The sequence below is a fragment of the Candida orthopsilosis genome (assembly GCF_000315875.1).
Source record: "Candida orthopsilosis Co 90-125, chromosome 3 draft sequence".
Taxonomy (NCBI): Eukaryota; Fungi; Ascomycota; class Pichiomycetes; order Serinales; family Debaryomycetaceae; genus Lodderomyces; species Lodderomyces orthopsilosis.
This window is the reverse complement of record NC_018296.1, coordinates 1,081,533-1,097,918: the sequence shown is the minus strand read 5'-3', so window position 1 is coordinate 1,097,918 and position 16,386 is coordinate 1,081,533. Positions and strand designations below refer to the sequence as shown.

Here is a 16,386-nt window from a genome sequence, read left to right as displayed (position 1 = left end):
ATATACCGGACACAAAAGTACAATAGGTGGATTAACAGCCGGATCGGGTTTTACAAACCGTTGTTTCAGGTTTTATCTTCAATGGTACGTGTCTCGTGCTTCCATCTGCTTCCACCACAACTGTATCTCCTCTTCTTGTCATCCTATTTTTTTGATTGTTCCGAGCTAAGTATCAAAACATTAAGTCCGCGAACACAAAACCTACTCCCTTGTGAGGTTACTCTCAATTTTGCTAGAACCTAGCTTTATGCTATCAACGTTGCTATTCAAATCTGGACACATAACCGTCTCACGTTATCTCCCTAATGGAATTTGTTAACAAAACCTAATTTGTCGTCACTCTACCAGTTTGCTGAGCAATAATAGCGAAGCTTTTGTAAAAGGTTAATTTCACACTTTTACATGTGATTTTTATTCAAGAGCATAGTTGATCAAGCTTTCCTTATTGTTGTCCTATTTACTGGTTAATTAGATGGCTTTGTTCCGTGTAGTTTGTCAAAAACTCTATCCTCAAACTATGGAACACTTTCTTTCTTTGAAACCAAAATTAAAAGACTAAAATCTGAAACAGATTAGGACCTCGTGCATGAGGTACAAAAGACAAAAGTTTATTTATCCTTTTTTGAATATTTTTCATGAAAAGGCTACTACCTGCATATAGATAAATATTTCCACAAAGACATATCTTGTTGTCTTTAAGTCTGTTAAGCAATTTTCCAATCATTTGCTTTGCCCCACTCTTGTGTTGAAAATTCACAATGTATCAAGTCAACTAAGTTTGGGATCGAATAAGGGTTTCATTAAAGTTTGAATCAACAAGTAGCAAGGAAGAAACTTGAAAGGGACTACCTTGCTATCAAGGTCCCTATACAAACTTTAAACCACTTTTTACCAAGAAATCCGTTCAACACAGAAAAAAATGCAACAATCTTACATTGAGCTATTACCACAACAAATGAGAAAAGTCTAAATTTAATTTGAGCCATATGCAGGTTCGCTTGCACTTGGCTAAATAGGCTGCTGTTATACCGAAACGTCTTTCCCTTCAGCCATGCCACGTCCATCATTGTTACCTATTCGTACGCTAAACAGCATGCACATGCTGACTGCGATTACTTTCGCATATACGATGCTTTTCATTCTTGTGTGCGTGAACGGTTCTCTTTTCCCTCCTTTGTTTTTGAAATACGGGCAGTCAAGAAGTTTCGGACTCTTCCGTTTCAACATAATCTCCCCCCTTCTCAGTAACAATAACGTTGTAACAATGTCCACTCTTGTACTTTTAAAGAGGGGTCGACTCCTCTCTGTTACTAAAGTTATTAGTATTTCGATGACAAAATAATGGGTGCTTTGGGGGCAATGGTACTTAAGAGTAGCTTTCTTTTGATGCACACAAAACAATACTTTGATATAATTATTGTCTCAGCAAACTAATAAATCTAGCCGACGAAAAGAAAAAATAATATGCACTGATATTGACTGATTCTCCTTGCTTTGATGTATTTTCTTCGATCATCTCATTGGGATATAAAGGGACCAACTCATCCCTCTTCTACCATGTGTAGAGCACAACCTAGGTTCGTAAGTGTTACCCTACGCAAAAAAATTCCAAACCTGAGCTTATTGTTGTGTTTTGTAAACAATATGTGAGTTACAAGTTTAACCGAAATAATTAGATAGTTCATTGTGCATTATAAAGTATGGGACATACGATACAAAAAATATAAACTAATCTCAGTAAAGATAGTTAACTTTGCTAAAGTCCGTCAATTTTCTGCCGCAAAGACGTACAAGCAAAATCATCTGCTCCAACATAAAGTTTCTGTTTCCGGACATTGTTCTAGCCACGTTTTAAAGGAAAACAAAGAAACAAGCATTCGTTTTCTATACATTTTTATGTTTGCTATGCAACCTAAACGTTTATGGCGGTATGGTTACTGCAGTGCTTCTATCTCAGGTATCATAACCATTCAATTCCAAAACGGAAAAAAGTAAAGCTTAAAGTTAAAGTTTCTCGTCGTAAAACTTAGCAATTACGTCATTTACTCTCTTTTCTCTCGTCGTAGTATTCATTGACCTAAAAATAGGTTGCTTTCATCTCGTAATAAAATTAACGTCCTCCCTGTTAAGGCCATGCGTCACTATGTTCAGACCAAATAAAGTAAATTTTTCTCAGTCGCTTCATTTCCTTTTTCTTTTGATTTTTTTTTGGCGTGGAAGTTCGGCCTTAAAGAGAAAACACAGTTTAGTCCCTCTACATTACTCTGTTGGAATACCAATCAAAGACAAGCAAATGGTTACACAATTTCTGCCTCTGCGTTCCTGAAAACGGGTAGGCATCCAAGATAATAAGTCCAAGATAAAGAGGAGTTCATAGCCTGCAATTACACAAATAGTGCATGGTTACATCACAGTTCTTGCATATAAAGAATCCTTGTGCATTCCACAAAACCGATTATCCTCTTTTAGAGATAAAAAGAGTCAACTTTTCGTATTTCGGCAAACAAAACAATCTTTTGTGAATGTCCCCCATAAGCTAAGGTCACACAAGTGCATCCAAAAAGTGTTTCTTCCTGGTTTACAAAAGTATCTAAGTCACTTACATTGTTTTCGACTTATGAATTGTGTTAGAATGACTGTTTAGACGACCACTAGTACGGCACCTTTTGTATTTTAGAGTTATGTCCCCTCCAAGTTTGACATAGGGGTACTGATGACCATGCACCTGCTTATGGTGCGGCACTACGACCAATCTAATAGTTGCCATATCGCAAATCTCGTTTCGAAAATACTTTTTTGATTGTGCACTATTTCGTGTGCACTAAACTCAATTCAATAACCTTGTTTGGTTTCCCCCACCACATCTGAAATTAGAATTTTCTTTACATGAAGTCTATGCTTTGTACCTAAGAGTAGCCAATTATGCATATACGAAACAGAAGAAGGTTACAATCTCGACCCTCCTTAAGGTTATGCCAAGGAGTGCGAGATAGTTCTACATGAAATAGGTTATGGTCCTTTAATCCACCATACATGCATATGATATCAGACCAACCCAATAGAAACAAAAAAAATATTGTATCGGTATATGCAAAATAGTGCTCCTTTCTACATTTGACGTTGGGAGAGCACGATAGCTTGCCCCGAGCTTGGTTGGTTTTGTTCATCCTTCATGAAGTATTATTCATATTCTCTTTATGTGCCAATTTCACATCTCAGATAGTCCTTAACGCACAGTGTATAAAATTGTAAAGACTCTATACATGTCATCTTGTGTAATTATATGTATTTCGGTTGTCAAATGCCAAATGTCAATGAAACCTTCCAAATGTTCCTTCGTTTAAAAACTTTAGTTTTACTGAGGCGATAAAAGACAGTTCGACTAAAGGTATTAAACTATGGAAGTATGCTACAATGATAGCTTCTAATCATGTCATTGTTAAAAAGAGCCTTCCATATTTGGAGAAAAAATAGTAATACAAAACCAAAGAATAATTTGAAATTCTTATTGTTTTGGAACAAAAACAGAATACAAATCTCAAAAACTAAAAAGAAATGCCACAGGAACGATCTTGCAGTTACGGTGAAGAGTGGCGGGATCTTGCATATAGATGGTGGGACAATATTACAGTATTCTATGTTAGTACCTACTGCTCCTTTCACACTACCTGTTTCTAGGAATTGATGTTTTCATTAGAAGTAGCAAGAGTCCATAATATTTTCGCAATTAACGACAGGAGCTTCTTGTTGGCTCAAATTTGTAGCTATAATCAAAGTAAAGGCAAATCCAAAACAAATATATCACTGTATTCAAATTGTCATTTACGAAATTGTTTTTGTTACAAAAAACTTGCAAATCATCCATCAAACCTAAACTTTTGTACTCTGTTAATCAATCGGGGAAACAGAACACTCGTCGAGGAAAAAATTAGTATGATATTGTGTTATTTTGCGTCTCTACTAATATGGAGCAACAAAGTCCGTTGCAGAAATCCGGCATGTTGAGCTTCTTGTTCCGCAAAAGAGCTGTAAATATCTTTCACAAAGTGAGAAAGCCACTGTCCAAGAAGCTCGGGTTGGCTTGGAACGCGTTCTGCATACATGCCAAGAGACCTACGCCCCGAATCCTTGTGAACAAAATATCGGTCAAGCTTTTAGAAATGTTTGACTGTGTAGTACCTAAAAATAACTTCCATGAAATTCCAGACCGACAGGAGAGAAATTTGCAACACCAGAATTGATATGATTTTGTGGTCTAACATCAACTGCATTTGTAATCCCCGATATGGCACCATGGCATCATATGCAGGAGAGAGAGCGCCCAAGTTAAAAGGATAGAACAATAAATCCAAGAGGACAAGCTAATTCAGAAAGCACATGGCTATTGATTTAGGCGCACGATATGGGATTCAGCCACGACTCGGTTGGCAATGGACTTTTAAAAGAAAAATAGGAAAATCTTAATTCCGGAAATGGACCACTTAGATGATGCAGATGTTACAATGGACTATTCAAACAATGGATTCCTTCTCCTTCTATAGCACTGTCACTATTGAAAGTGTCCGAAGATTACAAATCAATTACTATTTTCGAAAAATTAATGCACACAATCTTGTATCTACAAGTTTACGCAAGTTTGCGCCTCTAAATTTTCAAATGTACGACATCCTGCATCACACCCAAGCATTCACAATACCAGGTACACTAAATCTCGGCAGAAAGCACGATAGAACCCGAAATCTCATTTCTTTTGTGCACCGAAAAGGGGGTAATAAAAGAAATTTGCCCCCAGGTTGCTATGCACCAACGTAATGTTAACCTTTGAACCGATGAACAAAAAGCATTCAAAGAATCAGACGAAAGAAAAGCCCCACATGCATTATTAAATATTAAGTATTGACCCTGCACAGTAAAGCCTCAAAAACATTCTTCATTCAAACACAGCTAACATTGTGATATGGCACAAGTTTAACCGAATGAAGAAAAGAAGATAAAAGTTTGGTCTTAGCCGAGCTCTTGTCTACATCTCATTTTATAGCTGAGTAGACAGAGCACCCTTGACACTCTGAAATGTAAGATCATAAACCGTGCTTCCTTATGAAAGTAATCTTTAAAAAACAAAATTGTGTTCCGACAAGTTAGAGATAAACATACATTCTTCCTCATGCCATGTTTTTCAGTGTCGTATATTTTGCGACATACAACTAAGATAATTATTTTTTTTACGCGATGGAGATGAGATTAAAGCTCTATTACTTCAGACCAAGTTTAAAGCAGCATGTCGGACGAGGAAGATATCAATATTGCAAAAGCACTTGCAGCTCTATCAGATGAAGAGTTGAGTAGCGACGACTCAGATGGTGGGGAGTTTCAAGACGAGATACTTTTACTGGATGATGAGTCCGAAGCTCCACCAAATAAAAAGGCGAAAAAGAGTAAGCAAGAACCACTAACAGCTCTTCGAGCAGCCGACGATGAAAATTCTGCTGAAGAGGATGACGATATTTTAACTTCGTTCTTCACTGCCAATAACCCAACGGCCAAAAAAGCAAAAGCTGGTTCATTTGCATCGTTTGGATTTTCAAAATTCTTACTTTCAAATATATCCAAGAAAGGTTATAAACAACCAACACCCATTCAAAGGAAATCTATTCCTTTGATTATTAATAATAGAGATGTTGTGGGAATGGCAAGAACCGGTTCGGGAAAAACAGCCGCATTCGTTTTGCCTCTTATTGAGAAGTTGAAACTGAGAAGACCAACAGGTGTGAGGGCCGTTATTTTATCACCTTCTAGAGAATTGGCATTGCAAACCTATAAACAAGTTAAAGAATTCAGTCGCGGAACTGACTTGCAGTCAATTGTATTGATTGGTGGTGATTCATTGGAGGAGGATTTTGGAAAAATGGTAAGCAAACCAGATGTTATAGTGTGTACCCCAGGTAGGTTTTTGCATTTAAAAGTTGAAATGCAATACGATTTGTCAACTGTTCAGTACATTGTATTCGATGAAGCTGACAGACTATTTGAGATGGGTTTTGCCGAACAATTAAACGAATTATTACTAGCATTGCCACCAAATAGGCAGTCGTTACTTTTTTCTGCCACTTTACCCAGAACTTTGGTGGACTTTGCCAAAGCTGGCTTAACTAATCCAGTGTTGGTTCGTTTAGACGCTGAATCAAAGATTTCTGAAAATTTGCAAATGGCATACTTTACCACCAAAATCAATGAAAGAGAAGCAAATCTTTTATACATTTTGCAAGAAGTGATCAAGATGCCATTGGGTACTCCCGAAGAGGTAAAGAAGCTTGTAGCAATGGACAAAAGGGAAGCAGAGGAAAGTGATGACGATGGCGATTCCGGAAAGAAAAGGAAATATAAATTCAAAAAGGAGAGAATGCCTTCAGCAAATCAACTTCCTTCGGAAAGGTCGACAATCATTTTCGTACCAACAAAGCATCATGTCGAATATATTACAAAGCTTTTAAGAGACGCTGGCTATTTAGTGTCATATATTTACGGTACTTTGGATCAACACGCAAGAAAGAATCAATTATATCAGTTCAAAATTGGTCTTACAAAGATTTTGGTGGTTACAGATGTGGCTGCAAGAGGTATCGATATCCCGGTATTGGCAAACGTCATCAACTTCACTTTACCTGGATCATCTAAAATTTTCATTCATAGAGTGGGTAGAACAGCAAGAGCAGGAAACAAAGGTTGGGCATACTCGATTGTCAATGAGAAGGAGTTGCCATATTTATTAGATTTGGAACTTTTTTTGGGAAAGAAGGTTTTGTTGACATCTATGTATGAAGCCAAGTGTGAAATGTTGAAAAATAAACAAGGCGACTCTTATATTCCGCCACGTGTCAATTACACAGAGAGACTTGTTGTTGGGTCTATACCGCGTGTGGATTTAGAGACTTTCCAAGAATTGTATGAGAACTTGCTAAAGAACAATTACGAGATTAAAGTTTTGAAAGATGTAGCAACCAAAGGTGAAAAGTTGTACCATAGGACCAGGCAAGCAGCATCACAGGAGTCATTAAAGAGAAGCAAAGAGATCTTGGAAACAAACTCATGGGATGATCAACATTTATTATTTGGTGAAAACTTGGAGAAAAAGAAGGAAGACTTTTTGGCAAAGTTGCAAAATAGGAACGTCAAGGAGACTGTGTTTGAGATTAGAAAGAAGGGTGTAAAGGAAAATGACAGTCTCGCTGAGTTTATGCACAAGAGAAGACGTCAAATAGCGCCTATTCAGCGTAAGGCCCAGGAACGTCGTGAGTTGTTGCAGAAAGAGCGATTGGCTGGGTTAAGGCATGGTATTGAGGAAGAGCTTCTTAAGACAGACGATGAAAATAGTGGGTATGTACAGCAAGTGGATGATGATGAATTGCAAAAAGCATTTGAGGATGGTGATCAATTGCAGAAAAAGAAGACATCTCGTGATCCGCAGTATTTCATCAGTCACTACGCTCCTGCATCAGTTATTCAAGATCAGCAATTGTCTATTGCTTCTTCGTTTGTAAACGACGCCCAAGCTGCCGCATTTGACTTGGACAATGATGATAAACTACAAGCCAATAAACAAGTGATGAAATGGGACAAAAAGAAAGGTAAGTACATCAATTCACAATCCACAGACAAGAAGTACATAATCAGTGAAAACGGAACAAAGATCCCAGCATCTTTTAGATCGGGTAAATTCGATGAATGGAAGAAACAAAGAAACTTAAAACACACGGCGTCTGTTGATGACGTAAAAGAAAACAATCACAGATTCAAGCACAAGAAGCAAAGCACACCAAAATTACCAGACAAATACAGAGATGATTATCACAAACAAAAGAAAAAGGTTGAAAAGGCACTTGATTCTGGCTTGAGAGTAAAGGGATACAATAAGCCTGGACAACAACAAGAGTTGAGGTCAACAGAACAAATCAGAAAGGCTAGAGCATTGAAAGAGCAAAGAAGAGCAAAAAATGCTCGCCCGAGTAGAAAAAGGTAAAAAACACCTTTATTAATATACACTACTTAATTTAATATCTCCTTCCTCCTCTTTGATAAGGATGGAACCCACCTCTACCTCTTCTGTAACCACCTCTTCCTCTAAAGTTGGAAGGACCGTTTGGTCTTTTTGGACCGCGTGGAATATTTGGTCTGGTATTGGCACCTTCATCTCCAGCTGGAGGAGAGCCTGAGGCGGAATTTCTAGAAGTACCAACGCCTGACTCTTCCAAATCTGGATCATCAGCTTGTTGTTGTGGATTAAGAGGCTGAGCAGGTTGGGAGTCTGACGAGCCATCTTGTTGCTGTTGTTGTGCCTGGGCTTGTTGAAACATGTACCATTGATACCATTGGTTCATGGCTGGATTCATGGCGGGGTTCATTTGAGGATACATTTGCCCATATTGACCGGCTCCATACGGGTTGTAGAATTGGCCTTGCTGCTGGGCCTGCTGTTGAGCTTGTTGTTGCTGTAACATCACTTGTTGATTGTGTTGACCTCTCGGAGCAGCACGTTTTACCTCCATTGCTTTGCCTTTTAAAGTCAAAAATTTATTAACACATACTCTATCCACTGCGTCTGGTGAATCGAACGTAATAAACCCAAAACCTCTCGACCGTCCCGTGTCTTTATCAATCATCAATTGACAATCAATAATAGTACCAAACTTGGAGAAGAAATCATTGAATTCATTTTCCGACACCATTGGGTCAATACCACCAATAAAGATCTTACCTACCCTATCTTGATCTTCTCTCGAAATAGCACGTTTGGGGTCAATTAGTTTACCATCAAGTATGTGGTCTTGTTTGATAACTACATCTACAGCACTTGGGTCTTTGAATGTTAAAAAGCCAAACCCTCTTGATCTTCCTGTAGCGTTATCCTTCATAATTGTGTAGTCAGTGATTTCTCCAAACTTGGAAAAGTAGTTCACCAAGCCTTCCTCGGTGGTATCCCAGTTTAGCCCACCAATGAACATTTTACCACTATCCTTTCCAATTTCAGAAACCGCTTGTTTAGGTGGCACACTAATTGGTGGTGGAGGAATACCCGACGGCAATTGTCCCGGAACCTGACCGGGCATTTGGCCCTGCATTTGCGCCATACTGGCGAATTGAGCAAATTGTGTGGGGTCAAATGGGAATGCTGGCATGGTCGGTTGTCCTGGATTTGTGGCAGCGTCTGAGTTAGCTTGCTGATTCTGCTCACCAGACTGAATATCCGCTGACACCTGAGTTGCGTCACCACTTACAGATGGTGGTGGGGGTGGTGGAGCCAAGTTTGATTGAGCATCAGTCTGCTCCGTTGTTGAAGTTGTCGGGGCTTCAGAAGATTTCACATCTACTACCGCAGCATCCAGTCCTGTCTCGGCAGCCAGCTTCTCAACAGCATTCTCCTTCGACGTGGTTTCCTCTTGGGTGTCCTTTTTGGGACTTGTGTTATCGTCATCGTACAAATCCTCAAAGAGGGCTTCATCATCATCTAAATTAGACATTTTTCAATTGTGGTTAAATTGGATTATTTTTAAGATAAGTCCCTGAAAGACTAATGTTACAAACTAAAACGCTGACTATAGTGCTCTATATGTATGGGGGAAAATGAATACTTGTTATGTATATGCTAGTTTATTGAGGCATAAACACACTATGTATATGATATACAATATAGACTTCTCTATGTCGTTAATCTATCAATCCAAAGCGTAATGAATTGAAGTGTGGTTACTATTAGTGTTCTCTTTTGGTGTATCTCCGAAAAGCACTATTTCACAGGAGTATCTTGATAAAGTTGTTGTTATAGTGGTTGAAGGCAAGTTGTGTTTGTCGAGTGGAAAATTCCATCAAAGGAAAAAAAAATTACCATCAATGGAAGAGTTGGTAGCGTAGAGTGTATGGTTCAGTATTACAAGCTGCCATGTACTGTTGAAGGCGATGCCTCGTGAAATACCCATAAAGAAGTTGATGTCTATATTAAAATGAATAAGATCCTTATCAAATAAGTTATTTGGTGTTCTCAACCTAAATGTTTCTACAATTCTGCAAACTCTCTCCCTTCCATCTACAACTATGAAATTCATTTTTCTTAAAAAATCTTCACCAGTTGTTGCAAATTACAAATTACAATGAAAGAGTACTTGATTCTACTAGCTCAGGTATACCCAGAATTCAGACTAGCAGAGCTTGAAGCACTAGCTGATTTACACGGAATAGATGTGGATTTGTCCCAACACGATCCAACTAGACCATTTCTTAAAGTTCAGCTAGAGAACGACTGCGATGCCTGCTCGTTCATACTGAGAGCAGTCTTGTCAAAAGCTATATACGAAGTTTGGGGTGAAGGTGAAAGTTATGACACACTCCATCAGAGTGTAAAACACAATAGCGGGGATAGGTTTGACTTGTACAAGAAGTCTACCTTCAGGTTCGACTTTGAGGGCTATAAGGGTCGTCAAAATTCGAAAGCTAAGAGAGCAATTATAGAGTCATTTGGGTATTTGAATTTTGAAGGGGCTGTTGATTTGAAAAACCCAGAGGAGTGCTTTACCATACTTGAGGAATATGAAGTTTTTGGAATGGAAAAAGCTGACAAGCCAAAGTATATCTGGTTTGGACGTCTTGTTTCTTTAACCGAAAGAACTGAAAAGAATGTGGTTGAGACTTATGACTTGAAGAAGAGGGGATATATAGGAACTACGTCGTTTGACGCGGAATTATCGTTGGTTACCTGTAACTTGGCCCATGTGACAAGTGGCCACACAGTTTACGATCCTTTTACTGGAACTGGTTCTTTTATGGTAACGGCTGCCCACTTTGGTGCATTGGCAATAGGGTCCGATATTGACGTGAGGATGCTTTCAGGAAATGGATCAGAGCAAAACGTTAAGTCAAATTTCAAGGATTACGGCACGTATGCCAATTTTATTGATGTCTTGACAATGGACTTTACTCATAACGCGTTAAGGAAAGGATTTGGCATAGATACAATCATATGTGATCCGCCTTATGGAGTAAGAGAAGGACTTCGAGTACTCGGTGCTAAGAATGAAGAAAAGGCAGCTGGTCGAGAGAAGAACGTAGTGGACGGTGAAATAGCCCACCTCAGGCGAGATTTTGTACCACCAAAGAAGCCATATGAACTTTCAGATATGTTGGATGATCTCTTGCTGTTTGCAGGCGACAGATTACCTGTAGGAGGAAAGTTGGCATTTTGGATGCCCACAGCCAATGATGATTTTTCAGAGACTATCATACCCCAGCACGAGCGCCTTAAATTACAGTTCAATCTCGAACAGGAATTTCACAAATGGTCACGAAGACTTCTTGTTTATGTTAAAATGGACGAACTGTATGCGGGTGAGACCCGGAACGGTTTAAAAGAATTGAATATTAAAAACTTCCGGGAACGTTACTTCAAAGGATTTAGTGAAAGGAGTCGATAGAGTATAACTCGGGTCAAACATGTGACATGCTATTAAATTGGAGAAGGTCAAATTTTGTTGGTTAGAAGTATGCATTTAGAAAGGTCTGTATATAATGGAAGAGGGTTTTACTCTGCATAATAAAAAATCAAAATTTACTTTATCTGAGACAAAGTATGCGCTAACAAATTCCATCTCTTATTCCTCAATGTTTTATTCAAAACAACCAAAAAATCTATAAAAGTCAAATAGGGGGTTATGCACTTACAATGTCTCAACCTATGAACAGTTGAGTTTGGTGTATAAATAGGGCAGTCTTTTCTGCCAAATTCTCAGTTGGTTTCAATTTCTACATCAGTACCAATTTCAATCATGACTCCACCAACTATGTTACAAACTACCACGACTGAGACATTCCACTTGACTCCAAGTGGAAACCGTCAAATCAATTTGAAATCCAATGCGGCTAATGGCGAGGTTAAATTTGCTGACTGGGAAAAATTTCAATTTGCTCCAATTAGAGAATCAACTGTTTCCAGAGCAATGACCAGGAGGTACTTTGCTGACTTGGACAAATACACAGAATCAGACGTTGTTATTGTTGGTGCTGGATCTGCTGGTTTATCTGCTGCATATGTTTTGGCCAAGAACAGACCGGATTTAAAGATTGCTATTATTGAGGCATCAGTTTCCCCAGGTGGTGGCTGTTGGTTGGGTGGTCAATTGTTCTCGGCCATGGTGTTGAGAAAGCCAGCTGACCAGTTCTTGGACAACTTGGGTGTTGCTTATGAAGACGAAGGTGATTACGTTGTCGTCAAGCACGCTGCTTTATTCATGTCAACCTTACTTTCAAAGGTTTTGCAGTTCCCCAATGTCAAATTGTTTAATGCCACCGCTGTTGAGGATCTAATTACAAGACGTGATGAATCCACTGGGGAGTTGAGAATTGCTGGTGTTGTCACCAACTGGACATTGGTTGCATTGAACCATGACACTCAATCATGTATGGACCCAAATACCATCAACTGTAACGTGGTTTTGTCTACTACTGGCCACGATGGTCCTTTTGGTGCCTTCTCTGCTAAGAGATTGGAGGAGTTGGGAAAAGCTCCAAAGGACATCACCGTTGGGTTCAAACCTAGCGGTGAGCAACAGCCAACACAAACCAACTCTGCATCTGTTTTTGAATTGGGAGGCATGAGAGGTCTTGACATGAACAAAGCAGAAGATGCCATTGTCAAAGGAACAAGAGAAATTGTTCCCGGTTTGGTGATTGCTGGTATGGAATTGGCTGAAGTTGATGGTTCCAACAGAATGGGGCCTACTTTCGGAGCCATGGCTCTCTCCGGGGTCAAAGCCGCAGAATCTGTGTTGAATGCAATTGACATCAGACAGAAGCAAAACCAAACTTGCTACGGTGGTTTAAAAGCCTGAGGTTTTTAGATAAATAGTGTGTATTTCAATTTACAGCGTGTTTTGTATAGAGAGTAAGAATGAAGAGATGAAGATATTCCAACAAAATGTAGTAGTTTGCGACAAGTCTGGGGCTGTACGTTTGGGTTCTCGTATTCTTCTTCCTTTCTATATTTTGTGCGAAATTTGATGCAAAAATCTTGATCCAGAAAACAATTTCAAAGAACGAATATATACAATAGCATTTAGTACCAAGTTACATACAATGGCTGAGATACTAAAGTATGTAAATCTTTGCAATCATACAAACACCTTAGAGGTACTAACTATCCCGTAAAGACCGAAAAACACCAATCCTAGGGGAATCCCAGAGGCACCTTTCATTGAACTGGTGGATGCTATAATCAGAGACCCTGAAAATGAATTTCAACCAGTAATGTCTCAATTTCAACAACGTTTACAGCAATACAAGTATATGGAGTTATCTAAGCAACAGCAATTAGCTGATGTTAACCTAAAAATCCCCGATATCGAAAAGAACTTGGAAGTTATAAACTACATAAAGGCATGTAAAGCAATTGAGGATGAAGATGAAGAGGATGCGGATGAAGAATTGACATTCAGCTACGAACTCAATGACACGTTGTACAGTAAAGCTACAGTAGATGTTAAGAAGATGGAGTCGGTTTATTTGTGGTTGGGGGCTGAGGTCATGCTTGAATACCCATTGGATGAAGCTGTTGAGCTCTTGAGCGAGCGTTTGAGCAAAAATCAAGAGCAAAAGGCGGTTGTCGAAGAGGATCTAGAATTTCTTAGAGAAAACATCACCACCATGGAAGTCAACACGGCCAGGTTGTACAACTGGGATGTGGAAAGAAGAAAAAAGGAGCAATTAAAGAAATAACTTTGTATAGTTAGATATACTCCAATCTATAAGGTTACGATCTGAATGTGTCAAGGAACTGACTCCCCAATGGTCGCACAGGGGTCTCGGCACGAATCCTGCTTTCCTCTTGTCTGGTCTCGTCCAAAAGTTCGTCATTATCTTCTGGTTCTTCGCTCACATTTCGATCTTGGAGTTCTTCATTTGTATTTGATACTGATAAAGGTTGATAGTCGTGTGTGAATCTCTGTTGCAAATACTGCCAAATATGCTCCACTTTTTTACGAGGATTTATAAACATATGGAAAAAACCCCTTGGTAACAACCACGACGTTCCCATTGGTAGGAGTTCAAAAGTGTATAATTTCCCAATCAATAATCCCACCAGACAAGGTATTATAGATTTGAATCCGTTGTTGAAGAAAAGCAACGTGAATAAAATATGCACTGGGAACCTATTGGTTAGATTCAATTGTTGTGAAAAAGGGCCTATGGACTTGACGTCATTTCCACCAGAACTTGGCTTTTTTAACACTATCTTGAAATAATAGGATACTGGTATATTGGCGCCATAAGTGACGTATAATGACGAGATGATCCCGAGTGGGCCAGGAATGATTGTATTGAGAATTGTTGTTTGATATTGGACGCTGCCTGCATCGTACCCAAGTAGGACCACCTTTACAATAAACATGACATAGTACACTAAGAGCTGCCCAAGGCTCATGACCAAAAGACATACAATTGAATTGCTTATTGCAAAGGAGGTAATAACCGAAAGATATTTTCTAGATCCGTAAAACCTCTCTAATACTTTAAATTGGAACCATAGAAGGATGACTAGTAGATAATCAGACTCATTTATGACGGATAATTGATATGTGATTAGCCTCCAGAATTGGTAGTACTCAATGATATAAGGATCAATGCCTAAGTTCAAGTAATACTTTATGGATAAGATTGACAAAACGAGTGGCAATATTGTTGATATAATGCATATTGACTTTGAGACCGGGGTATTTGTAAAGCCTCGTATTGGTGTCAACTGAACCATCGCTACTATTCTAGGTGAATGTTATGTGGAAGCAATTTACGAACGCCCGGACTTTGGTTATGTGTGGCCGTGTATTGGAATGAAGTGACACCACCCCCCACGTCCATGCGCTCACTCAACACAAAATTGAGTTCGATAAACGAAAATACGGATATTAACTTCCGCATCACGTGATTGAACTTCACCCGGGCACCCGCGTTTTCGAACAGTATGAATATAATTGGCCACTAAATAGTCAAGGAATGATGCCGGACTTAGTTGTTGCATACTGTTTCAGATCTTTTTGGATTTGAATAGGTTTGGGCTTATATGAGAATCGCTCGCTTCGACAGTCACAATTAATCATGTGATACATACTATTCCGAACATCTTTTTTTTTTGGGTTACAAAAGCGTCTGACAATACTGACGCACAATTCAAAAGTACAAAATTTTCAATCGAGTCAAACCTCATCACACCTTTCTTACCTTCATCAACAACAAACATCAACCATGGGTAGAGATCACACCACCAAACAACACATCAGATCAGGTCACAGAACCGCACCAAAATCAGACAATGTCTATTTGAAGTTGTTGGTTAAATTGTACTCATTCTTGGCTCGTATGTAATTATTGAAAATTAGTTCAAGAGGCATAGAAGACGTTGATTATTTACCACCCCGAAGATCATACACACTATTGAATGAAAAGGATTCATCAAGTGAATTGTATTCTGAACTTGCCTGAAGCCTATTGAAGGGGAGGGATTTACTGGGTAGTAGACACACTATCAACGAGGTACATTTCTCCATTTGATTTCATCATGCGCTGGCATCTTAATTGCAATCACTTTAGATATTCTCCATTCTAGACTCGTTCTACGAATGTGATTGAATGATCATCTGCGAGTGCTGTATTACCATTCTCAATGGTAAATGCGTGCGTCTTCTGAGCAGATCTAGGTATGAAACCTTTGCCCCATATACTAACTAATTGTCTAGGTCGTACCGATGCCCCATTTAACAAGGTTATTTTGAAATCATTGTATTTGTCCAAGATTAACAGACCACCAGTTTCAGTCTCAAGAATCTCTCGTGCATTGAAAAATGAGGGTGCTTCCCAAAAGACCATTGTTGTTGTTGGTACCGTTACTGATGACAACAGATTGTTGGAATTTCCAAAGGCTACTGTTGCTGCTTTAAGATTCACTGCTGGTGCCAAGGCTAGAATTTTGAAGAACGGTGGTGAAGCTATCACTTTGGATCAATTAGCTTTGAGAGCTCCAAAAGGTCAAAACACTTTGATTGTAAGAGGTCCAAGAAATGCCAGAGAAGCTGTCAGACACTTTGGTTTCGGTCCACACAAGGGTAAAGCTCCAAGAATTTTGTCCAAGGGTAGAAAATTCGAAAGAGCTAGAGGTAGAAGAAGATCAAGAGGTTTCAAGGTTTAAGCTGGTCAATAGGATTTCTATAGATTTGTTTATTCCAATTTTTACGTTTAATTTAAGCATAATAGCACTCTGCAAACATCCCGTGCAAGCTTTGATACTCTCAGTCGATCTGGCCGTTCTTGATTTTGATTTCGCGTGATAAGATTGTGTTCACAACTTTAAGCCGA

The 16,386-nt window shown here is 39.0% G+C and overlaps 7 protein-coding genes across 7 annotated transcripts; 5 read left to right on the top strand and 2 right to left on the bottom strand. All coding sequences in view use genetic code 12, as the record gives it.

Annotated features, from left to right (window-relative positions):
* Positions 1 to 5,278: 5,278 nt before the first annotated feature.
* On the top strand, positions 5,279 to 8,017 carry CORT_0C04800 (Dbp10 protein; the record flags this gene model as incomplete). The annotated part of the gene is made up of 1 exon (XM_003868710.1): positions 5,279 to 8,017. The coding sequence occupies one exon, from the start codon at positions 5,279 to 5,281 to the stop codon at positions 8,015 to 8,017; it is 2,739 nt and encodes a 912-aa protein (XP_003868758.1).
* Positions 8,018 to 8,048: 31 nt separating this feature from the next.
* On the bottom strand, positions 8,049 to 9,515 carry CORT_0C04790 (hypothetical protein; the record flags this gene model as incomplete). Its single annotated transcript, XM_003868709.1, has 1 exon — positions 8,049 to 9,515. One exon carries the CDS (start codon positions 9,513 to 9,515, stop codon positions 8,049 to 8,051), a length of 1,467 nt encoding a protein of 488 aa, XP_003868757.1.
* Positions 9,516 to 10,142: 627 nt separating this feature from the next.
* Positions 10,143 to 11,459, top strand: CORT_0C04780 (Trm11 protein; the record flags this gene model as incomplete). Its single annotated transcript, XM_003868708.1, has 1 exon — positions 10,143 to 11,459. One exon carries the CDS (start codon positions 10,143 to 10,145, stop codon positions 11,457 to 11,459), a length of 1,317 nt encoding a protein of 438 aa, XP_003868756.1.
* A 351-nt stretch (positions 11,460 to 11,810) lies between these two features.
* CORT_0C04770 (Thi4 thiamine biosynthetic enzyme precursor) lies at positions 11,811 to 12,872 on the top strand (the record flags this gene model as incomplete). The annotated part of the gene is made up of 1 exon (XM_003868707.1): positions 11,811 to 12,872. One exon carries the CDS (start codon positions 11,811 to 11,813, stop codon positions 12,870 to 12,872), a length of 1,062 nt encoding a protein of 353 aa, XP_003868755.1.
* Positions 12,873 to 13,116: 244 nt separating this feature from the next.
* Positions 13,117 to 13,755, top strand: CORT_0C04760 (Pac10 protein; the record flags this gene model as incomplete). Its single annotated transcript, XM_003868706.1, has 2 exons — positions 13,117 to 13,133; positions 13,191 to 13,755. 2 exons carry the CDS (start codon positions 13,117 to 13,119, stop codon positions 13,753 to 13,755), a joined length of 582 nt encoding a protein of 193 aa, XP_003868754.1.
* A 34-nt stretch (positions 13,756 to 13,789) lies between these two features.
* Positions 13,790 to 14,788, bottom strand: CORT_0C04750 (hypothetical protein; the record flags this gene model as incomplete). The annotated part of the gene is made up of 1 exon (XM_003868705.1): positions 13,790 to 14,788. The coding sequence occupies one exon, from the start codon at positions 14,786 to 14,788 to the stop codon at positions 13,790 to 13,792; it is 999 nt and encodes a 332-aa protein (XP_003868753.1).
* A 491-nt stretch (positions 14,789 to 15,279) lies between these two features.
* Positions 15,280 to 16,219, top strand: CORT_0C04740 (Rpl18 predicted ribosomal protein; the record flags this gene model as incomplete). The annotated part of the gene is made up of 2 exons (XM_003868704.1): positions 15,280 to 15,391; positions 15,771 to 16,219. The coding sequence occupies 2 exons, from the start codon at positions 15,280 to 15,282 to the stop codon at positions 16,217 to 16,219; spliced, it is 561 nt and encodes a 186-aa protein (XP_003868752.1).
* Positions 16,220 to 16,386: the final 167 nt, after the last annotated feature.